Genomic DNA, 20,357 nt, shown 5'->3' with positions numbered 1-20,357 from the left:
AATAATTTTACCCTAAAAATTTGAAGCGCGCCAGTTTCATTTTCACTTTCACTTTCCTCTCCGCTCTTCGTTTCAACGTTTTGCGCTCAGTTCAGTTTCTTCTCTCTGCGTTTTGTAAGTTTCAGTTTCACTCATTCGTTTTCGTTTTCGTTTTCGCATCATTCATTATTCACTTCGTTGCCATTGTCATTTTCGTTTCCTTACTTCGTTTGTGGCACTTAGGTTACTGTTCCATTGGTGTTGGCTGCTGTTTTCTTGCTCCGCCACCGCCACAGCTTCTGCCGTCGCCTTCGCCTTTGTTTTCCACTCCGATCACCATCAAGCTTCTTCACGACGGAAAGGTTGGTTTTGTATTTAATATTTATTTAATATTTTGAATTTATATTTAATATTTTGAATTTTTATTTAGTATTTTGAATTTTTATTTTTTTGTATTATAATATATATTTAATTAATAACTAATACAACTTGGAATTTATAACTAATAACTAATAATTTATATATTTCTGTGTATTTTGAATTTTTGTTTATTATAATTTATATATAATTTAATAAATTATTTACGGAAACAATTAATTTATATTAATGCATGTTGAGAAGAATGTGTGTGATAGCTTAATTGGTACACTTCTTAACATTAACGGGAAGACGAATGATGGTCTAAATGCTCGTTTAGATTTGATTGAGATGAACATACGCGACGAGTTGGCACCCATAGAAATGGGTAAGCGTACATATTTGCCCACAGCCTGTTACACAATGTCAAAAGATGAAAAAATTAGTTTTTGTCAATGTCTAAAAGGTGTGAAAGTGCCACAAGGACATTCCTCAAATGTGAAGAGCCTAGTGTCAATGCAAGATTTGAAGTTAATTGGGTTGAAGTCTCATGATTGTCACATCTTGATGCAACAGTTGTTGCCGGTAGCTATCCCTGGGATCTTACCAAAAAATGTTAGACATACCATAACCCGTTTGTGCTCATTCTTCTCTTCCATCTGTTGTAAAGTCATTGATCCCTCAAAACTAGATGAACTTCAAAATGAAATTGTTGTTATCTTGTGTGAATTGGAGATGTTTTTTCCTCCGTCTTTTTCTGACATCATGGTTCATCTAGTTGTGCATCTGGTAAGAGAGGTTAGATTGTGTGGACCAGTGTACTTAAGATGGATGTATCCTGTTGAGCGGTATATGAAAATTTTGAAAGTTTATGTGAAAAATCATTATCGTCCAGAGGCTTCAATGATTGAAAGGTACATAGCTGAAGAAAGTATTGAATTTTGTTCAGAGTACATGACAAAAGCAAATCCAATAGGTGTTCCAGCTAATTCATGGCACCACAGGCGTTCTACAAGTAAATGTTTACGTGGTGTGAATATTGTAAACAAATCTCGATCAGAAGTCTTGCAAGCACATTTGTACATATTGAATAACACAGATGAAGTTGTACCATACATAGAAGCTCATAAAGCCATTGTGAAGGCAAATAACCCAAGACAAGCAGAGAAATGGGTCTTGATGGAACATAATAGAACTTTCATGCCTTGGTTTAAAGACGAGGTGTTCAAGGATTCAACGGCATCAGAGACCTTGACCTGGTTGGCTGCTGGATTGAAGTTTGATGTCATCTCATGTACAACGTACGAAGTGAATAATTGTATATTTTACACGAAGTCCATGGATGAAAAGAGTACAGTTCAAAATTCCGGTGTTACTCTTGAAGCCGAGTCAATGCAGTTTTCGACTTCGAAAGATACAAATCCAGTACTTGGATCAATGGCATACTATGGGTTTATAGAAGAGATATGGGAGATTGACTACACTAAGTTTTCCGTTCCAGTTTTCAAGTGTAAATGGGTTGACAATAAAAGTGGGGTTAAAATTGATGATTCAGGATTCACACTAGTGGACTTTCGAAAGATAGGGTATCGAGATGAGCCATTTATAATGGTTCAACAAGCATCTCAAGTTTTCTACGTGAAAGATCCTACGTCAGAACATTGGTATGTCGTTTTACACGGCAAAAAACAAGGGGAGACCATAGATGATATTGAAAATGGTGACCCCTGTTCATTCACACCAAAGATAATTAATAAAGATGACGATGTAGTTGATGATGTACATGCAACCCGTAAAGACCACAGTGAAGGAATTTACATATGAACTTTCAACCTCCATGCAACCTGTAAATAAGCATTTTTTATTTACATTTTTATGTATTATTTTTATAAGATTTTAATTTGATGCAGATTAACTAATGTTTGTTACCTAATTTTTTTAACAGAGACATGGCTGACGATCAGACCCCAAACAAACCTCGATCCGGACGAGGCAGCAGAGGACCTACTAGATTGAAGCGTCTCGCATTGAGACGTGCTGCTGGTGAGAAGACACGTGTTGACATTGACGTCAACACTGGAGTGGCTTTTGGTCCTAAGGCAGATGAGTTTATGAGCTATCTTGGAGTTGTTTCTCGTGAGAGGCTCTCCATTCTGATTAATTCATGGGATGAGGTGTCAGAGGCCGACCGGAACATGATCTGGGAGGATGTTCTGGTAAGCTTTACATTTTGATATAATGCTTTTTAATATTCATTGATTAATTTTAATTTGCTGATGTTATTTTGCAGGCAAACTTTGAAATTCCTGATGTGGAACCGCTTCGATCAAAGATTATATCCAATATCGGACTCAAATTTCGTACCTTTAAGTCAAGACTGACTTCGAGATACATTTTTGGCGACCTTAAAGACAAAAATCCATGTTTAAAGTACCAACATATTGATGAAGAGACATGGCGTCTTTTTAGAGAAAGCCGTGAAAATGAGGCTTGGATGGTAAGTGAAGTAACTTTTTTGTTTATATAACATTAATAAGTTTATCTTATTTACTTCAGTTTTTTTATTTCAATTATGACTGGATCGTCGGAAGAAAGCTCATGAGATAGCTTTGAAGAATCTTACCCCGCACGTTATGTCTCGTTCGGGGTATCGAAAACTTGAGCAAACACTGATGGTGGAAAAGGAGAAATCTCAACAGGGGGCGTTGTCTGAGAATGTGGAAACAGGGGTCACTTCTCCTCCATCACCACCTTTTCGCCATGTAAAATGGAAGAGGGCCCAAATTAAAAAGTCGGGTGCACCAAGTTCTGAGCAATCTGGGGTTATAATCGAAAAAATTGTAAGTTATTTTTGTTATTTTCATTTTTTTAAAGCATTAATTATATTAATGATTGAAAATATGATTTTTGTGTACTCTTGCAGGATTCCTTGTAATCTGACGGTAAATTTGTTGCTGAAGGTCGTCACGATATCCTGGTTGAAGCAATTGGACGACCTGAACACTCTGGTCGTGTTCGTGCAGCTGGACAAGGGGTCGGAATTAAACTTTATTTTGGAGTTTCAGAACGACAACCATCCTCCTCCTCCAAGAACGAAACTCAACTGAAGACTAAGTTACGTGAAGAAATAATGGAGGAGATGAGAAAGGAGACTGATTTGATGTGGCTGGAGATGAAAAAGGAGAATGATCGAATGCGACAAGAGTTTCTATCGCAACAAGTTTGTGCTGAGCCGATTGAACCCCTTGTTAGTCCCACTCCCAAGAGCACAAAGGGGAGTTGTGCGGCTCCTCCAACATCAAGGGATGATATCAATGGGCAGACAGAGGATTGTGAGCTACTGGTAGTGGGCGGCAAACTTCCTCGGGTGGTGGCACTTGGAAAAGTCTATAAAAACGCCACCACCTTACATAACGTTCCTCTCTCCCCTGATGTGGCAAAGGTAACAGTTGAAAAAGTACGATTTCCTAATGCTCGTGTTCCACTACCTTCAGATGAGGTAACCACTGTGGCCGATGCATTTCAGACATTCGTTGCCTGGCCCAGAGAGCTCATTCGATCTATGCCCGAACCTCATGTAATAATTTCGTTTCATTATATTATTTTTTATTTATATTTATATATTACATATAATTTAATACAAATGTTGTTTATCTTGTAGAAACCTTTTCAGCCACCAAGTCTGGAAAATAAGCGTGAGGTTCCAGTTGACGATCTTATAGCTTCCCTACGTCTCATTGCTAGTCAGATTGGCAATGATCCTTTTCCAGTTCCGTGGGATAATATATTTTTTCAAATAAACACTGAACTGCCACTGATGATTTACAACACAGATTTATCAGAATTTATATCTGGGAAACAGGAGCTCAATATAAGTATAATTCAATTTTTTATGATGTAAGTATCTTTACCTATTATTCAATTTACTTTATGTTAAATTATTATTGATTATGCTTTAACTAAAAACTTGTAGGTTTTTGCATAGAGTCTGTATCACTGAGGGGAAGGAAAATATGTATGGATTCTTAGATCCTGCATATACTAATCCCGTTGGACCAAACTCAACTGAGACTCAAGCATACATCACTAACACCCTGGAAAAAGAGGGAAAACAAATTTATTTATGCCCTTATATTAATGAGTAAGTTTAATTATATGTCATCAATTATTATTATTTCATGTTTTAAATATTTACTAACTCTTTTCATTGATCATATAGGCATCATTGGCAGTTACTTGTCTTATCAATGGTTGATAAGACTGCTGTGTGGTTCTGTTCCCTACACAAGAAGATTCCCACAAAATTTAAGGATATCATTGATACGTAAGTATAGTATAAACTTAACTTTGTATGTTACTAATTAATCATCTACTAACGAGGTTTTTTGTATTAACCAGTTCATGGCGTGGATATAACATCCTAAAAGGTCGATCCAGTTCAAATAATTTGAACTACATAAGAGTAAAGGTTTGTAATTTTTTTCTTTCTCTATTATCATTGTTTATCAATATACTAACATATTACTTTTTATTGAATTATAGTGTAATAAACAACCAGGAAGCTATGAGTGTGGCTATTACATTATGCAATGGATGATTACCATTATAAGACTAGGTGTTAAAACTGGTTGGAAAGAGGTACTATATATGTTAAATCATTTTTATAATTCTTGAACATATATATATATATATATATCTAAAAACTAATTTATGTCAACTTTGCAATGCAGTTATTCACAGAAGAAACACCAATGAATGAGGAAGGCATTTCATATGTTAGAGATTCTTGGTCCACATATTTCATTAATTTTTATAACTCTAGCATAGGTAAACAATAGTGGTTTTATTATATGTAATTTGATCACTTGTAAATGTACATTTTGATGATTTCAATTGATTACTATATTTCTGTATTTGTCTGGTTGGGTTTGATCATTATGCAGGTTATTAAAATATATGGTTTCTGCACAAAACAAACTGCACTTTAAAAAAAAACACTATTTACAAATGCGGTCATTTACCAAGACCGCATTTGTAAATAGTGATTTATGAATGCGGTTTTTACCAAGACCGCATTCATAAATCCTAAACCTCAAACCCACATCCCTCATTCAGAATAATATACAAATGTGGTTACTTAAAATAACCGCATTTGTAAATGTGATTTATGAATGCGGTCCTATGACCGCATTTGTAAATGCCAGATTTACAAATGCGTGCTGATCAAATACGGTTCTATGACCGCATTTGTAAATTTAAAATAGCCACATTTGTTTTACATTTCTGCACTAGTGTTATAGGGACTAAATAAATTTTTGGTTTCTAAATTAGTTTATATTATTATTAAATGATTTCTAAATTGGTATCTAATTAGCAACCAAGATTTTTGCTACCAAATTTAGAATTTAAATAATTGGTAGTTAAAACATTAATAGCTAATTAGATATCAATTTAGAAACTATTTAACAAAAATAGAAACTAATTTAAAACCATTCTTTTAGTTTCTAAAATGGTCTCTAATTTAGTTATTATTGTAACTAATTATTTTGGTCTCTAAAAAAGTGGTTTCTATTTAATGATTTTCTTGTAACTCAAAACACATGGAAAAAAAAACTTACTTAAATATTCTAAAATTGTTTTTCTAATTCAATGGTGCCATTTTATAGTTAATATCTATTTATGTAAAAAATGAACTATAAATATCCATTAAGCCAATTGATGATGCATCTTTTAATGTATTCAACTTTATATATAGGGTAGACAAAAAAAATATTGAGAACGGATAACTCTGAGATAATTTTAGAGTCAAAATGCTTTAATGATAATAATAATTGATAACACAAAAAACTTAAAAGTCTTAATGTAAAGTGGTTAACTATAGATGTCTTAACCTATTTAACGAACAAATGAATTTAATGTGATCTGTTGGTGAGTCCTTAAGATAATTTTCTCTATCAGTAAATCATATGGTTGTTAATTAAATGTGTTGATCAACTTAATTTAAAAATATATAAATTTAAAAACATATTTTTTAGAAAAGTCTAACAAAATTAAATATTAATTTCTCAGTATTCTTGAACTTTAAAATGAAAAAATAATTTTTTTAACAAAATATAACTATTGAGGTGACCCATCAACATTAAATAGCAAAGAAAGAACTTTATTATCTTAGTGTCTTTTGTCCATAAATATTAAATAAAATTGAAATCTTCATAAGATAAATATATAAAAACTTTGTCACTTTTAATATCTATTTTATCTTCATCTACAATAAAAAATGAAAATATAGGAAAAATTGAAGACCCAAAAGAGAGGAACAGTTAGGTTTTAGACTTAGTATGATGTAAATAAGACAATTCTTTGTTGTACTCCGTATTTATTTATGTTCAAACTATATTATTTTTAAATTAATTAAGTTTAATTTTTTTTTTTTAAATTTGAGTATTTTTTAATATAAGTTTTTATTAATTTATTTAATACTCATCATTTATATTTTTTTTATGAATTTATCATTTAATTTCTTTATTAATTAGGTGAACGGTTGTTTCATAATAAAAAAATTATTAAATTTGATGATTAATATAAAAAAATATAACGGTTGATGTAAAACAATAAATAATTTTTATTATTTTCATTAAAAATGTATTCGATAATAAAAAATTATCATCATCAATTACATTAATGATGATAACGACGTGATTTCTTGATCTCAATAAATAATGTTGTTGAATCGAAAAACATAACAACATTGTTTTCAATTAAAACAATAAAAACCAATTATTATTTTATATTAACAATAATATAAAAAATTATATTTCTTAACACATGAAAATTACATGAACATGGAGACAATTAATTAAAATTACGTAGTAAAGATACGTTAACCAGTTTATGGAATAATTAAATGATAAAATTATAATTTTTTGTAATATTTAATTCTTTTTATAGAAATACAATTAAAAATATTTAATTTTATGACAAATTGAAAACTTAATTATTATTTTTTTATTGATTTTAATGAATTATATGAGTTAGTCCAACTTACCACACAAATGTAAAATAAGTGAATTGGATTATGAATGAATCAAATTTGATTTTACTATAATTAACTTACATTTTTTTTTATCATCAGTAAAACGAATTAATAAATATGAATTATTTTAGGGGTGTTCAACCCTTATATAATCGCGCTTTAATCTCCTCCACTCTCCCACCTACCAAACAGACAACACCACTAATATCATAGTAAAAATCACCGAAAACCTCAACAAACCAATCCATACAAGCCAAAGGGTTCAAACACAAACTAAAATAAGAAAACGATCTAAAACTAGACTTCTTGAATTGGACCATTACGAACACTTCTAACACATCAGTCTTACGCTTATTAAAAATTACATGGTTCTTGTGTTTCCAAATTTCACTCACCACTCCAAATTTTCAAATTAACTTACACCCTGAAATGATAAAAGATGTGTCCACTCTTCAACTTTTAAATAAAAAAAAATTCAAAACGTAGTTGGCATAGTGAGAAAGATGCAGAAAATAAAATTAAAATGCAGATGGTAATAAAAGATTAAGAAAAAAGAAAAAAAAAATTGTGGAGAGAAAGAGAGGAAGATCACATGGCATAAGATTCTATATTTGTATCTATGGACATTCGACTATAACGTAATAAAGAAGAGAGCAGGTGATTGATGACTATTTTGTCCTGGCTTGCCACGTGGCTTGACTTTTTGGATATGTAGGAGCACATGGCTGTTGTGCCATATAATACAACACAATTCATTCATAATAAAAAGCATATGATATTCCACCTTAACATGGAACAACCTATTATTTTTAAGCTTAATCAATATAAATATAAATATAAATAAAATTATGAGGGTTAGCGTATCTCAATAAAATGTCATTTTTTTATTAAAAAACAAAAACATTGGTCCACCTACCCCAACCCTATATGTTAAATTATTTACTAAATTATTTATGATCATGTCCCTCCTTCATCCAACTCCTCTACTCTCTTTCCCCCACACTTCCAACCAGAATCATGCAACATTAGAAAAGGTCTATTATCCTCTTACTCATATTTGATTAATGAATAATAGATTTTTTAATTTAAAATTAAGTGTTGATACATTCATAACCCTAAATCATAATTATACTATGTATTTTTTTTTACAGGAATCTATTATCTTCAACAAGTGACTGATGCGTCTGAAGTGTGTGCACGGGTGCAAGCAAAAGTTTGATCTTGAATTAATGTTAGATCTCGCTTTGTCTCGTTTCCTTTTTCTAGTTGGTGTATGACTCATTTAGATTGTATGAGAATAGTTGTTTGATGTAGTTTATGTTTTGTGTCTCGTTAGTGTTTTTATTTGTTAGTTTGAAGATTTTAGTTAGTAGTTGGTTTTGTATTTTTGTATAAAGATTGAACCATTCAAGAAATGATTTGCATTTATTTATTTGTCATTGATGAAAAAAAACTACGTATTTTAATAGGCAATTTTCAAATAACATTTTTCGCTGTTACTATCACTATTTCTCCTAACTTCCAAGAAATAGACCCTTCATCTTTTAAAATCATCAAATGTAATAAATTAAACTTCCTATAAATCCAATTAATTATATTAAAATATGTCTTTTCAATCGCTGTGAACATTTATTCAAATTTATATTTAAAGGAAAGTTAAAACTCTTCATAAAGGCTTAGTTTCGTCAACTGTTTATCAGCGTGATTTGTGATAAATGTAATTTCAAAACATTTAACTCAAAAAATAAAGTTAAAATATATACAAACTATTGAATTCGGAAATAAATGTAAAGCGGCAAACATATTTTTAAAAAATCTCTTAATATTTTTTATTATTTCTGTTTAAATTACGTTTTACCTTATTTTTAAAGGAACAAAATAAATTAAAAATATTAATTCAAATACTTTTACTGCAGAATTATTATTTCCTTCGAAACGATTCTCAAAGATGGTATAACATGTTTGGTGTCCGATCCTTTCATTTGTACGTGACTTCTTTGAAAAAATTGACAAATGACAAGAAAAAAAAAAAAAGGACTAGTGTTTTCTTTGCTAGTAACTTCACTTTTCGAATCTTGCTTCTTTACTTGTCAAATCACAAATAATTGATCACCAAATACAAGGATAAACAAAGACAAAACAGGTTTAGTGTAAAAGGATTTTGAATTCAAATTTGTTACATTGCAATTGCGTTGAAAATGGAAAGACGGAGTATGTTAGCCAGAATATATAACTTGGCCTAACTTAACTTGATATAGGTAATTATTTAATGCGTATCTGAAAATGGGTGATCCTAAAGCAAAAACAGCATGATTATTCAATCATACAGTGATTGGTTTTGTGAGTGAAACCCTAAGAGAAATTGATGTTAAGAAAAAAAATGTATTTAACCACTATCTATAAGTCGATGGTACGTAAGTACGTTGTTTGATGGGCATAGTTGGAAGAGCATGATATGAAATGAAAGAGAGAGAAAATGATTAGTTATTGGATATATGGGACAAGTTTGGTCCACAAGTTTTTACCACACATAGCAGATGCAATGTATGTTTTGGTAGTAAATAATTTGGTTTGATTGATAAGGTTGATCCATAATTTTTGGTAGGATAATGATATGAACGAAAAAAGTTATTACAAAATTAAATTTAAACTTAATTCAACTCTGGTTTACGTCTACTTATATATTATGAAAGACTATAATCTTTAGTCGACATGAGATCTCCAACACACTCTTTCACGTCGAGATTGTCAACTTGTGCGTGAGACTATATATTATGGGTGATTCGATAACGAGTGACCTGATAAGCCCAACAAATATTTGTTAGTATAAGTCCGAAAATGACTCGGATACCGTATTACGAACTGGACTTTAAATTTAACTCAATCCCATAAATCGTCAATAAAGTGAAATTTGCACCCACTTATATATTATGAAATACTCCAATATCTAGTCGAGATAAAAAAAAAAGTGAAGATTTAAGGTGATGAAGAAGAATGAAATGGCGTTTAGGAAGAAGGGCACATGAGAAGCCAACTATAGAGAGGCAATTAATGGTGAGTGCGTAGGTGTGGTGGAGCCCAATGTCACATGGGATCCAACAAAGCCAGCCACAACATTGTTGTTTCGTCAAATACTTCGTCCATTATAAAGAGAAGAAACCGTGCCAAGTGAATCATAAAAGCTTGTGTGCATGTGCATGGCCTCTTCTAGTTTAAAGCTTATCCACCTGACATATTTCACATGCTACGTTGCTCCGTCACTCCCAAACTAATCATTAACCCTTCACTAAACACAACAACAACAACCTCATTGCTTTTCGATTTTGGATCTTCATGCTTCACTTTTTTTCAGAATCATCTTCAGAGCCCAACAACTCTCACCATAACAAAAGCCCAAAATCAGACACTCTCGTGTTCGACCGAAATCCTCAAACAAATTTTAGAATGTTGCATTGTTATAACAACATTATGCAGAAACAGTAGTATTCCAGCACAAAACCGATTATAACACTAAACAAAGCAATGAAATATGTTCTCGTACATCAATATAGTCCACATCGCTTAGGAGTCAAGGTCAAGAACAGTGGACAATACTTCGGATGCGGTGATTGACACTTGCAATGCTATTTCTCGGACTTGAAGTCGGAACAATAGCTATCGTGGGACTGAAGAGGCTCCTTAGCGCCTCAGCTAAAGGGAATCCACTCCCATAAGTCAATATAGTCTCACATCGCTTAAAAGTCGAGGCCAATGTCAGTTTATATACTCCCTTCTCCGTCAATCCATCGAGACAAATTTTTAAGACAAAATCGTGACGGAACACCGACCTCCAAAACGAACAATACATCAAATGCCGTAATTGACCCTAACGATACTATCACTCCGACTTGAACAATGAGATGTAATGACAAATAAGATGCTTAAAATCTCCAAAGAACCTAGCACCAAGATTGGATGAGTTAGATCATTATTTACTTATCTTAAGCATCACTCAGACAATAGTGTGGCAAGACAACTACTCTCTATGGCCACACCTACAAGGCCCTTTCAGTCAAATCTACTTATCTCTATCTTTTCCTCAATCGAATATCATGATTGGATGCTTAATAGCAAAGCTACCTACAAACTGCACAACCATAGAGGATGAGGCTACAAGAATATACTTTCAAGATATAACTCCTGCACTCAAATTCCCCTACATTCTCCACCTCAATCAAATTTTGGAATTTCAAAGCTTCAACAATTACGAAAGACAAATATAGAAATAAAATGCTTCTAAGAGTTTGTAAAGACTATCAAAAGCTTTGAGCTAAAAATTATATTTCATTTTATCCTTTCAGTCAAATCTACTTATCTCTATCTTTTCCTCAATCGAATATCATGATTGGATGCTTAATAGCAAAGCTACCTACAAACTGCACAACCATAGAGGATGAGGCTACAAGAATATACTTTCAAGATATAACTCCTGCACTCAAATTCCCCTACATTCTCCACCTCAATCAAATTTTGGAATTTCAAAGCTTCAACAATTACGAAAGACAAATATAGAAATAAAATGCTTCTAAGAGTTTGTAAAGACTATCAAAAGCTTTGAGCTAAAAATTATATTTCATTTTACCTTGAAGTATATGACTTTATCAAAATTTATAATTTTGTATTCAAAAGTACCTGTGCTATGCATAATAAAGCTGTCACCCACTAAATAAAGCTACAAGATTTTTATGATGTATAATATGTTAGTTTAAAAACAAAAATCATGGCAATAGGCATTGAGTTAAGAAGATAAAAAACATGATTCTATTTGAGAAAAGATTTACTGTTTCAAAAAAACTTAATAAGCGTAACACCCATTAGCAAAGTTCAATATAATATGGGGGATAAAATTTACATCTACAACCACAGCCATTGTTAATGTTGTTCCCAAAGGAAATTCTTACGAGATGAAAGAAAAAGTTATTTAAGCCTCTTGATTCTTCAGACCTGAGGGTGAAGAAAAATGAAGTAAAGACTTACACGAGAATGTATTTAATCAAAAGATAGAAAAACTAGATTTATTATTAAACTATGATTATACACTATTGTTATAAGATAATAAAATATATTGAGATTTCATTAATAAATTAAGTGTTTGAAAACAATTCCCTAGCAAACTATGCACGCCCTCCCACATCCAATCAATTCACGCAAGGTAGATCGACAGTGGCTCTTACCCATACTGGTCAGAACTTGAATATGCGTGGTGCAACAATACAAGGTAAAATGAAAAATGTTTAAATTGAAAGCACACAAACGTTTTCCAAAAACATAAAATATTAATATCTTTTGAGTATGAGTTTTTGAGCTGTTTATAATTGCATGGAACTCAGTTGAGACGCCCATATCCATACCACTGCTGGTGATTGGTAAGATTTGAACTTCTACTGTTGTGCCAAAACTCACGCTTTGGATATAAAACGAAATAATTAAAAAAAAACGACTTAATCCACCTCAAAGTGAACAAGTATCTCACATGTAAGCAGAAATCATATATATATCGAAGCATTAAGAGCTCCCCTTGTATAGAAATTGAAGCAATAAAAGCATCCCCCTTGAATAAATTATAATAACAAGCGGGCAATTCTTGCCTTCGCGTTCCAAAACAGTCAGCAAATTCGACGTGTTTCTCAAAAATTTGCGTAGTTAGTGATTAAATTTGAGTACTGAAACACTGGGTATAATCACCGGCCAATGAACTACACGCTACAATTCTCTAGTGGTTACATAGAGAACAAAATTTTCAACCAAAAAACTAAGTTATGATTTCCGGGGTCTTCCTCTCTTACCAGATTTCACCGGAGGGGATTTAGAACTGTTCTTATTAGCTGAAGTTCCACCGCGTCCTCGGCCACCACCTTTTCCCTTTCCAGCCGAGCCCTTTCCCTTGGCACTGGACGTTTTGGATGCCTTACCTCTGCCTTTACCAGAACCACGCAGCCTTTTCACCTCAGCCTCACCATTAACTTCATCCTCCTCACTATCATCATCACTTTCTTCAGCATCTTCTTCTTCCTCTTCCTCTTCTGACTCGGATGAATCTTTTGACTTTTTCCTCTTCTTCGAATTGTCAGCTGCCTTGGCACCCTTTTTTGCAGCCTGCTTAGGAACTGGAGTTGTATTTACAGCCTCATTACCTGCAGGCAGAGAGCACAATGAAATCAGCACCAGTTCAGATTCCAACCAGATTGTTAAAAGTCCTCTTTTTGGACAGTCAGTCAATCAACTGAAGATGGATCAGGAAAATATCTCCACAGCAATTAGGATTCCACCCCACCACCCCTTTAAGTCAGCCATAAAATGATACATGCTGAGGTATTTTGAATTTTGGACAGATTGTATTTTAGACCTAAAGCTAATTTGATTTATAGCAAGTAGCATACCTTCACTAACAGCTTTCCCGTCATATATATCAAGCTGCACACAAAGGAGATGTCAGGCGTTGTATACATCGTAACTCAAGATAAAGTAAACTACACATTGTAACATAGTATAAAATGAACTACATCCGACTTGTGATGAAGAGGACATGTCACGGACAACATTTTAGAGATAAAAATGCAAGATTGATGTAAATTTACTGCACCATAATATAAACCGATACTAGAGAAAACTCATGGCCTCCGAAATCTATTCATAATACTCGACATATAATAATATGCTAACAAAATACAAAACCCCTTGTTACAAAGAATCTACTGGTTTCTGTATTGAACAGATAAATAGCTTGGAACAACACTCACTACTATACGATTATTTCTGCTACAGAAAGCCAAAAATACAATAAAAGATTCTTTGAGAACTTGATACAGTAAATATGTGAGCTTATGAACTGCTAAGATTTAAAAGCTACCTGGTCAAGTCGATCAGCAACATTTGCTCTATCAACAATAACCATGGAATGACCCATACCACAAGCAACACTGTTAGAAAACAAGGAAACATTAGATCATTTCACATTCTGTTCATCCATATAGATAAAAATCTTACTTGAATAAAAAGATGCATCGAAGAATATAACTTAACCAAAACCAAATTGTGACTACCAAAAGAGAATTGAAACAAAAGAAAACCACTTAAAATTCAGAGTTTTAAATAGAATCGCAACATCCACAAAAAAGAGGCAGGAAAACATGGAACAAAATGGGATGCTCACTACCTACCTTATTACATGCATACCCTCAAGTATATCCACCTTCTTGGGTACAGCCGAGGACCTAAAGTACAAGTACAAACAAGATTGGAAAATATGAAAATTAAGGCAACACGAAATATAAGAGATTACTCCCCCCCACACCCCTATCCGCCCAGAAAGAGTTGCATAGACATACTTCTGTCCAGTAGGTCCATATCCCAGCTCACCATTCTGAGCATGTCCCCAGCTTATGCAAGAGGAATCAGCCCCAACAAAATGATGCATATTGCCTGAATCCATGCACCGTATATTCCACCCACTATTTATCAAATAAAACATGGACTTAATCAACATCAAGTAAAAGAGGTGGAAAAAAGAACTTATCAAGAAGAATAACATGCACCAAGCATTATTATCCAAACCATGGAATAAAGTACAACCTTAAATCCATTAGAGGCTTTGGATACATCCAGTCATCACCGGTGTTCTTTAATTTGCCCCACATGTACAACTGCCCACCACCTGAAAGTAAATAAGAAGGAGGTGAAACTGAAAGCAAAAGCCATTCTGTGGAAAGTCCCCATCCATACTCGGTATAACCAGTAGGATAAATAGATCTAACCATTGGCAAAATTAACACGAGACTTTTTCAGTCCCTTTTGTAATGAATTATAAATTATTAAGTACACATGCAAAGACCATAAAGGTTAGGCTCTTTTAACAAACCATCAACTAACCACTAAACAAATTTAAAACAAATATCAAGTATCAATAGAAGAAAATAGTTACAAGTGCGAAGCATACCTGCAGTACATGAAGAACTCACAGAACCAGCAGAAATAATGGCATCAGGTGGCAAAATATTTCTATTCTGAAAAACATCAACACGACGTGGGACCCACTCATCCTTCTGCTCCCTATGTCCTAGCCTACATAGTTTTATGAAATTTTGAGCACAAGGGACCAAATATTAAAAGCCATTTCAAAAAAGAATATCTCGTATTTGACTGTTTATTGGGAGTTCAAAACATTGCCAACCCAATCTCGAACCAAGCACAGACCTTCCATAACCACCGAAACCCCACCTGCACACACAAATAATTAACAATCATAACTTTAAACTCAAAGGAACTAAAACATTGAAGTAGGTAACTAAAGGAATACTCACGTGTAGACAGAGCCATTCTTATCCACCGCCACTAAATATCCAAAACAAAACAAAAAATCATTAAAGGAAAAATAGTAAACAAGGTCATATAACCAAGATAAAGAAAGGAATAACAACCACCTGTATGATTTGTTCCACATGCCACTTTCACAACTGTTTCCCCAGCAAGAGCAGCAATCCCTCGAGGGCGTGGCTGGGGTTCATAAACCAACCTCACAGAGCTGTCTTTGGAATTATACTGCAGATATATGCAAAATTAGGTAAAATTTCCTGTTCTTGGCGGCTCCATGCACGTGAATGCATATTAGAGTAAGCAAGAATCAAATGGGAATAAAAAAAACTTTATTAAAAAATAAAAAGTGTGGAGAATAACAACTTAATTAGTGATATTAAATGTAAGAAAAACAACTTGTTTTAGAAGAAAAACAACTTACTTAATGATAAACCCTAATAATGACCCATTATTACATCAATTGTGATACAATGCTCATAATTCATGTTGGCATGTAAGAAGCTCACTAAGATGATCAGGCCAAACACCAGTCATAGATGGCAAGGCAACTATAGAATAAGTGAGATAATTCACAAGACAAATGAACTTAGCAAATGTCTGATGCAAAACATAATTACTAATTAGTTTCAGTCCTCTTCATTCATTATTTTATATTTTTTTTTCAGCATTCATTATTTTATAATAATTATCTTCTAATGCTTATCTGCAATGCAACTACAAAAAATATTAAGCATTCCTACCATAATTAACAGTGTTATTTTCAAATAAATGTTAATTAAGGAAATCAAGCAACTAGCACAGGAAAAAGTACCTATTAAAGATTATTTCAACCAAGAGTAGGACTAATCAAGGAATTAAATCCATAAAATCCAGAAAAACAGTAGCATGCATAAATATCTAGTCTGCTGAACGTTAAAATATGGAATCCAGTATTATTCTTAAACTTGCAAGTACTTACTTAAACTAAGTATACTGGAATAATTATTCAAAGAAAACATAAATAAAATTGATGCAGTAAACAGCACTAAAAAATCTGTGTTAAAACAAAACATATGCCTATCATAGCAAGAGGGAAACACAAATCAAAATTCAATCATTGTAATTGTAAGATTTGCCCCCAGCACACGGCATCTGATCAACTGGCCTTTAAATCTGAAGATAATAGATCATATACAAGTTACAACAACTAGAATACAGCTTCCTGCGTCCCATGGTTTTAAATTAAAATAAGGACACACATCTTGGGACAACAAAGACCATTAAATTAAAACATCATCCTTGAGCATACCTCATTATCTGTTCCATGCCCAAGCTGTCCATACTGGGGAAGCCCTGCAGTTCTGGGAATCAAATCAAAAGAAAAAAACATTGAGAATCACCGATAATTGCATTCCAAGCAAAAATAGAATATCCATGCCTGAGGACAGAGAATCAAGAAAACAGAATGCAATCTTAATTCAGAAACCATACAGTATAGAAGCTCCTTCAATGGAAGATAACCACACAGTGAAGTCACCCCCACAAGCAGCATGATTTACTTCAGACACAAGACAGCGAACAGGTGAAGACTCAATTTCTGTACAAGACACGTTAAAGAAAATGAAATTGTCATTCTCCACAAGATAAAGCAATCCTTGCTGTTCACAAACAAAAGTACAACTGGAAGATCTACGAAGTTTTACGTCAGTTATCAATCTCGTTTTGTTGGAAGGACAATATATAGCAGTGAGTTGCAACAAGAATTACCACCAGCATCCCAATAATTAATCACAATGCAACCATAATTCAATACCAATTTTATTTGTAGAAGACTGAAAATAATTATTTGTCTAGATTGATGATAGAGGGTGAAAAGGAGTAGAATGATAAGGAATTTCATGGTTTGGGTTTTACAAATAGGTTGGAATAGAACAGAATTGGGTGGACTTCATTCCACTCTGTAACCCATTATGTTCACCTCTGAACTGTGAAAAGGAGAAACCAATTTATATTTGTTGCTATCATAACTACAACATTATACTTTTTTTCCCATAACTCTTTCTACTTGTTGCTTAAGTATTGTCATTAAGTTCCTCTTCCATGTTCTAGAACCATTATCTACCTGCATCAACCTTGTCAAATCACCCTGTTTTTGGTCTACAAAGTGTTTGATTTGGTACCGAAGCTCCAGCAGCGCACTTCATCCTCCCCCCATGTTTCAATTCGCTCTTTTGCTACTTTCTTCTAAGCATTTTGAAGTTTGCAGTTCACAACTGTTTCACAACTTGTGACATGGATATTCTTTGAAAATAGTATGTATTTTTTTCATGAATTAGTAATAAAATACTTCACAAATATAAAATAGTATAAGAAAAATAAGATTTCTGGAATAAGGACAAATTGGAAGAATACATTTTTCATTCTACTAACTTTCACCAGAACCTCCATTCCATCCTTGAATAATCAAATATTGACAAGCTTGACTACATTTCCACTCATAAAAATCAGAACAATTCCAAGAAAGAACATGGGGGCACACTAACATTCAAGCAAGCAATGGGTGTTATTAAAATGCATTGGCAGAAACTGCAGAATTTAACAGATAACTACAAAAACATACCATTTCTCACGGAACCCGAACCTAGCTGTCCATGCTTGTTCCATCCAAAGGCCAGGGAATTTCCATCCTCCGTAACAACCACTGTATGGCTCCTCCCTGATCCAGCTTTGACAATTTTGTGCCTTCAATGACAGAATAAACTACAGATTAATACAAAATTAACCCTTATATAGAGTAGGGATTATAAATAGAAAGATGTAAATATCAACAGTCATATTAAAGTTAGAGAGAAAAAAGAGTGTATGCTTTCCATTAGACAATCACAGAACAGACAACCAACCAAAAGCAACAACAATTGTTGCTTCTTCCTAAAAGTGCGTCAACGCTCATAGACAACACTAGACAAGGAACTAACACTATATTCATAACAACCAGATGGGGAAAAACCGGCAAAACAAAATCAGCATTCACAAAACCAAATCATGAACTCACTTGGAAAGTTCAGACACGACAGTTGGTCTATCACGCTGAATCATATCTCCATGACCCAGTTGCCCTTTCTGCACACCAAATCTCACAAATTAGACGCAAAAACTTCTATAACGTAAACACCTAAGTGCGTGTGCATAAACATACCTCATTCCGTCCCCAAGTATAGCAGCGCCCTTCGACGTCCAATGCAACGCAATGACACGAGACTGCACTCTCGCCAACGAAAACACACTTTAAAACAATAATTCATAACACAACAGAGTAAGTTCTTAAAAAGTGAACGTCAAAAAAACAAACAAACGAGTTTGTTCAAGTTACCGCAACCGGACGCAACGAAACGAATATCAACCCCGACAAGAGGACGGAGGCGCGAGGGAGAGACGAGGTTGCCGTCGACGGCACCCTTGCGCCGGCCAATGATATCCCAGCACGTGGCACCGCAGAACAAGAGTTCTCCCCCTTTGACCTCCTCGCTCTCTTCCTCCACCTTCTTCTCCGCTTCAGATGCAGACATTTCCCGTTCACTCCGGCTAGAGCAACGGTCGAAAGTTTTCGAAAAAAACGAAAAAAAAATATAAAAAAAATGAAAAATGGCAGATCTAACGGCTAGTATTCAAAATCAGGGGAAACGAAGCGCGGGAAATGGCGGGAAAAGATGAGGAGCGAGGGAGAGGGTAAGGGAAGAACTGGGTTTGCGCAGTGACAGTGGGGTGAAGAAGAAAATGAAACCCTAATTCAATTTTACCGAGTCAGTGTGTGCGCGAGTGCTCTCAAATATAAAAAAAAAAGGATAATAAAGAGTGGATTGTCCTTGGGTTTTCGAGAGTAGCAACAACCCAACTTTTGATTAATCATCTTAAATTATTATTATTATTATTGTTAACCAATTAACAACTAATAAATGGAAACAAAAATCATTATTATAAATTAAAATATGACAACGGAAACAAATCATTATTTATTATTATTATTTTGGCTATGCTCCGTCGCTGTCTGCAGATTTTCTTTTTCTTTTACTACTTTTATCGTCGGAATTTGTCCCTCTCTCTCCCTCTTTATACATTTTTTAGACTTTATTACTCTTTAAGCTCTGATTGATCTTGCAGGTAGCGTAAATGTTACACTCTGTTAAATTATTTTGAATTCATTATTATCTATAAATAGAAAAATCAAGTAGCTTGTAGCACGCGCACAGTTAATGCTTCCTTCATGCTAGTAGATACAGATACTGATACTATATCCACGCAACACACCTACTACCTCTCTCTATCTCCCTCTTTTTCACAATTTTCTTTATTTCTTCACTAACACCACTTTTTTTAATTTATTAATTACTTAGATCACTCGTTAATAAGAAAAACTCTTTGTTTTCCCAAGAATTCGGAAAGATTTTAGTCACATAATAAATAAAAGTTAATTAGAACAAATAAATGAGACGATAAATTTTATTAATTTTAAATTAGATCGATTTTATCCATTTACAATTAGATTGAGGGTTTGATATATTGTCCAAAAATCATTTAAAATTCTCCACTTTCACACTCTAATGTCACGTCATCAAGTGAATAATCCGTAACATATGCTTCATTTTACTTCAAATATTGC

At 33.5% G+C, this 20,357-nt stretch overlaps 1 protein-coding gene across 2 annotated transcripts; it reads right to left on the bottom strand.

Annotated features, from left to right (window-relative positions):
* Window positions 1-12,937: 12,937 nt before the first annotated feature.
* On the bottom strand, window positions 12,938-19,802 carry LOC137820077 (Regulator of chromosome condensation (RCC1) family protein). Of its 2 annotated transcripts, none has more exons than XM_068623861.1 (16): window positions 19,071-19,802; window positions 18,897-18,958; window positions 18,753-18,820; window positions 18,321-18,442; window positions 17,192-17,297; window positions 17,010-17,061; window positions 15,829-15,946; window positions 15,709-15,739; window positions 15,602-15,625; window positions 15,345-15,469; window positions 14,981-15,062; window positions 14,737-14,859; window positions 14,569-14,622; window positions 14,259-14,328; window positions 13,789-13,822; window positions 12,938-13,542 (listed from the first exon to the last, which is right to left on the bottom strand). In XM_068623861.1, exons 1-16 carry the CDS (start codon window positions 19,264-19,266, stop codon window positions 13,166-13,168), a joined length of 1,644 nt encoding a protein of 547 aa, XP_068479962.1. In that variant the 5' UTR covers window positions 19,267-19,802; the 3' UTR covers window positions 12,938-13,165. The 2 variants fall into 2 exon arrangements, with proteins under 2 accessions (XP_068479962.1, XP_068479964.1); XM_068623863.1 differs by having other exon boundaries at window positions 18,897-18,983; window positions 19,071-19,520.
* Window positions 19,803-20,357: the final 555 nt, after the last annotated feature.

This window comes from Phaseolus vulgaris, chromosome 9 (assembly GCF_051622355.1).
Source record: "Phaseolus vulgaris cultivar YP4 chromosome 9, ASM5162235v1, whole genome shotgun sequence".
NCBI lineage: Eukaryota > Viridiplantae > Streptophyta > Magnoliopsida > Fabales > Fabaceae > Phaseolus > Phaseolus vulgaris.
Note: the sequence above shows the minus strand (reverse complement) of the source record. Positions and strands in the feature narration are given on the sequence as shown.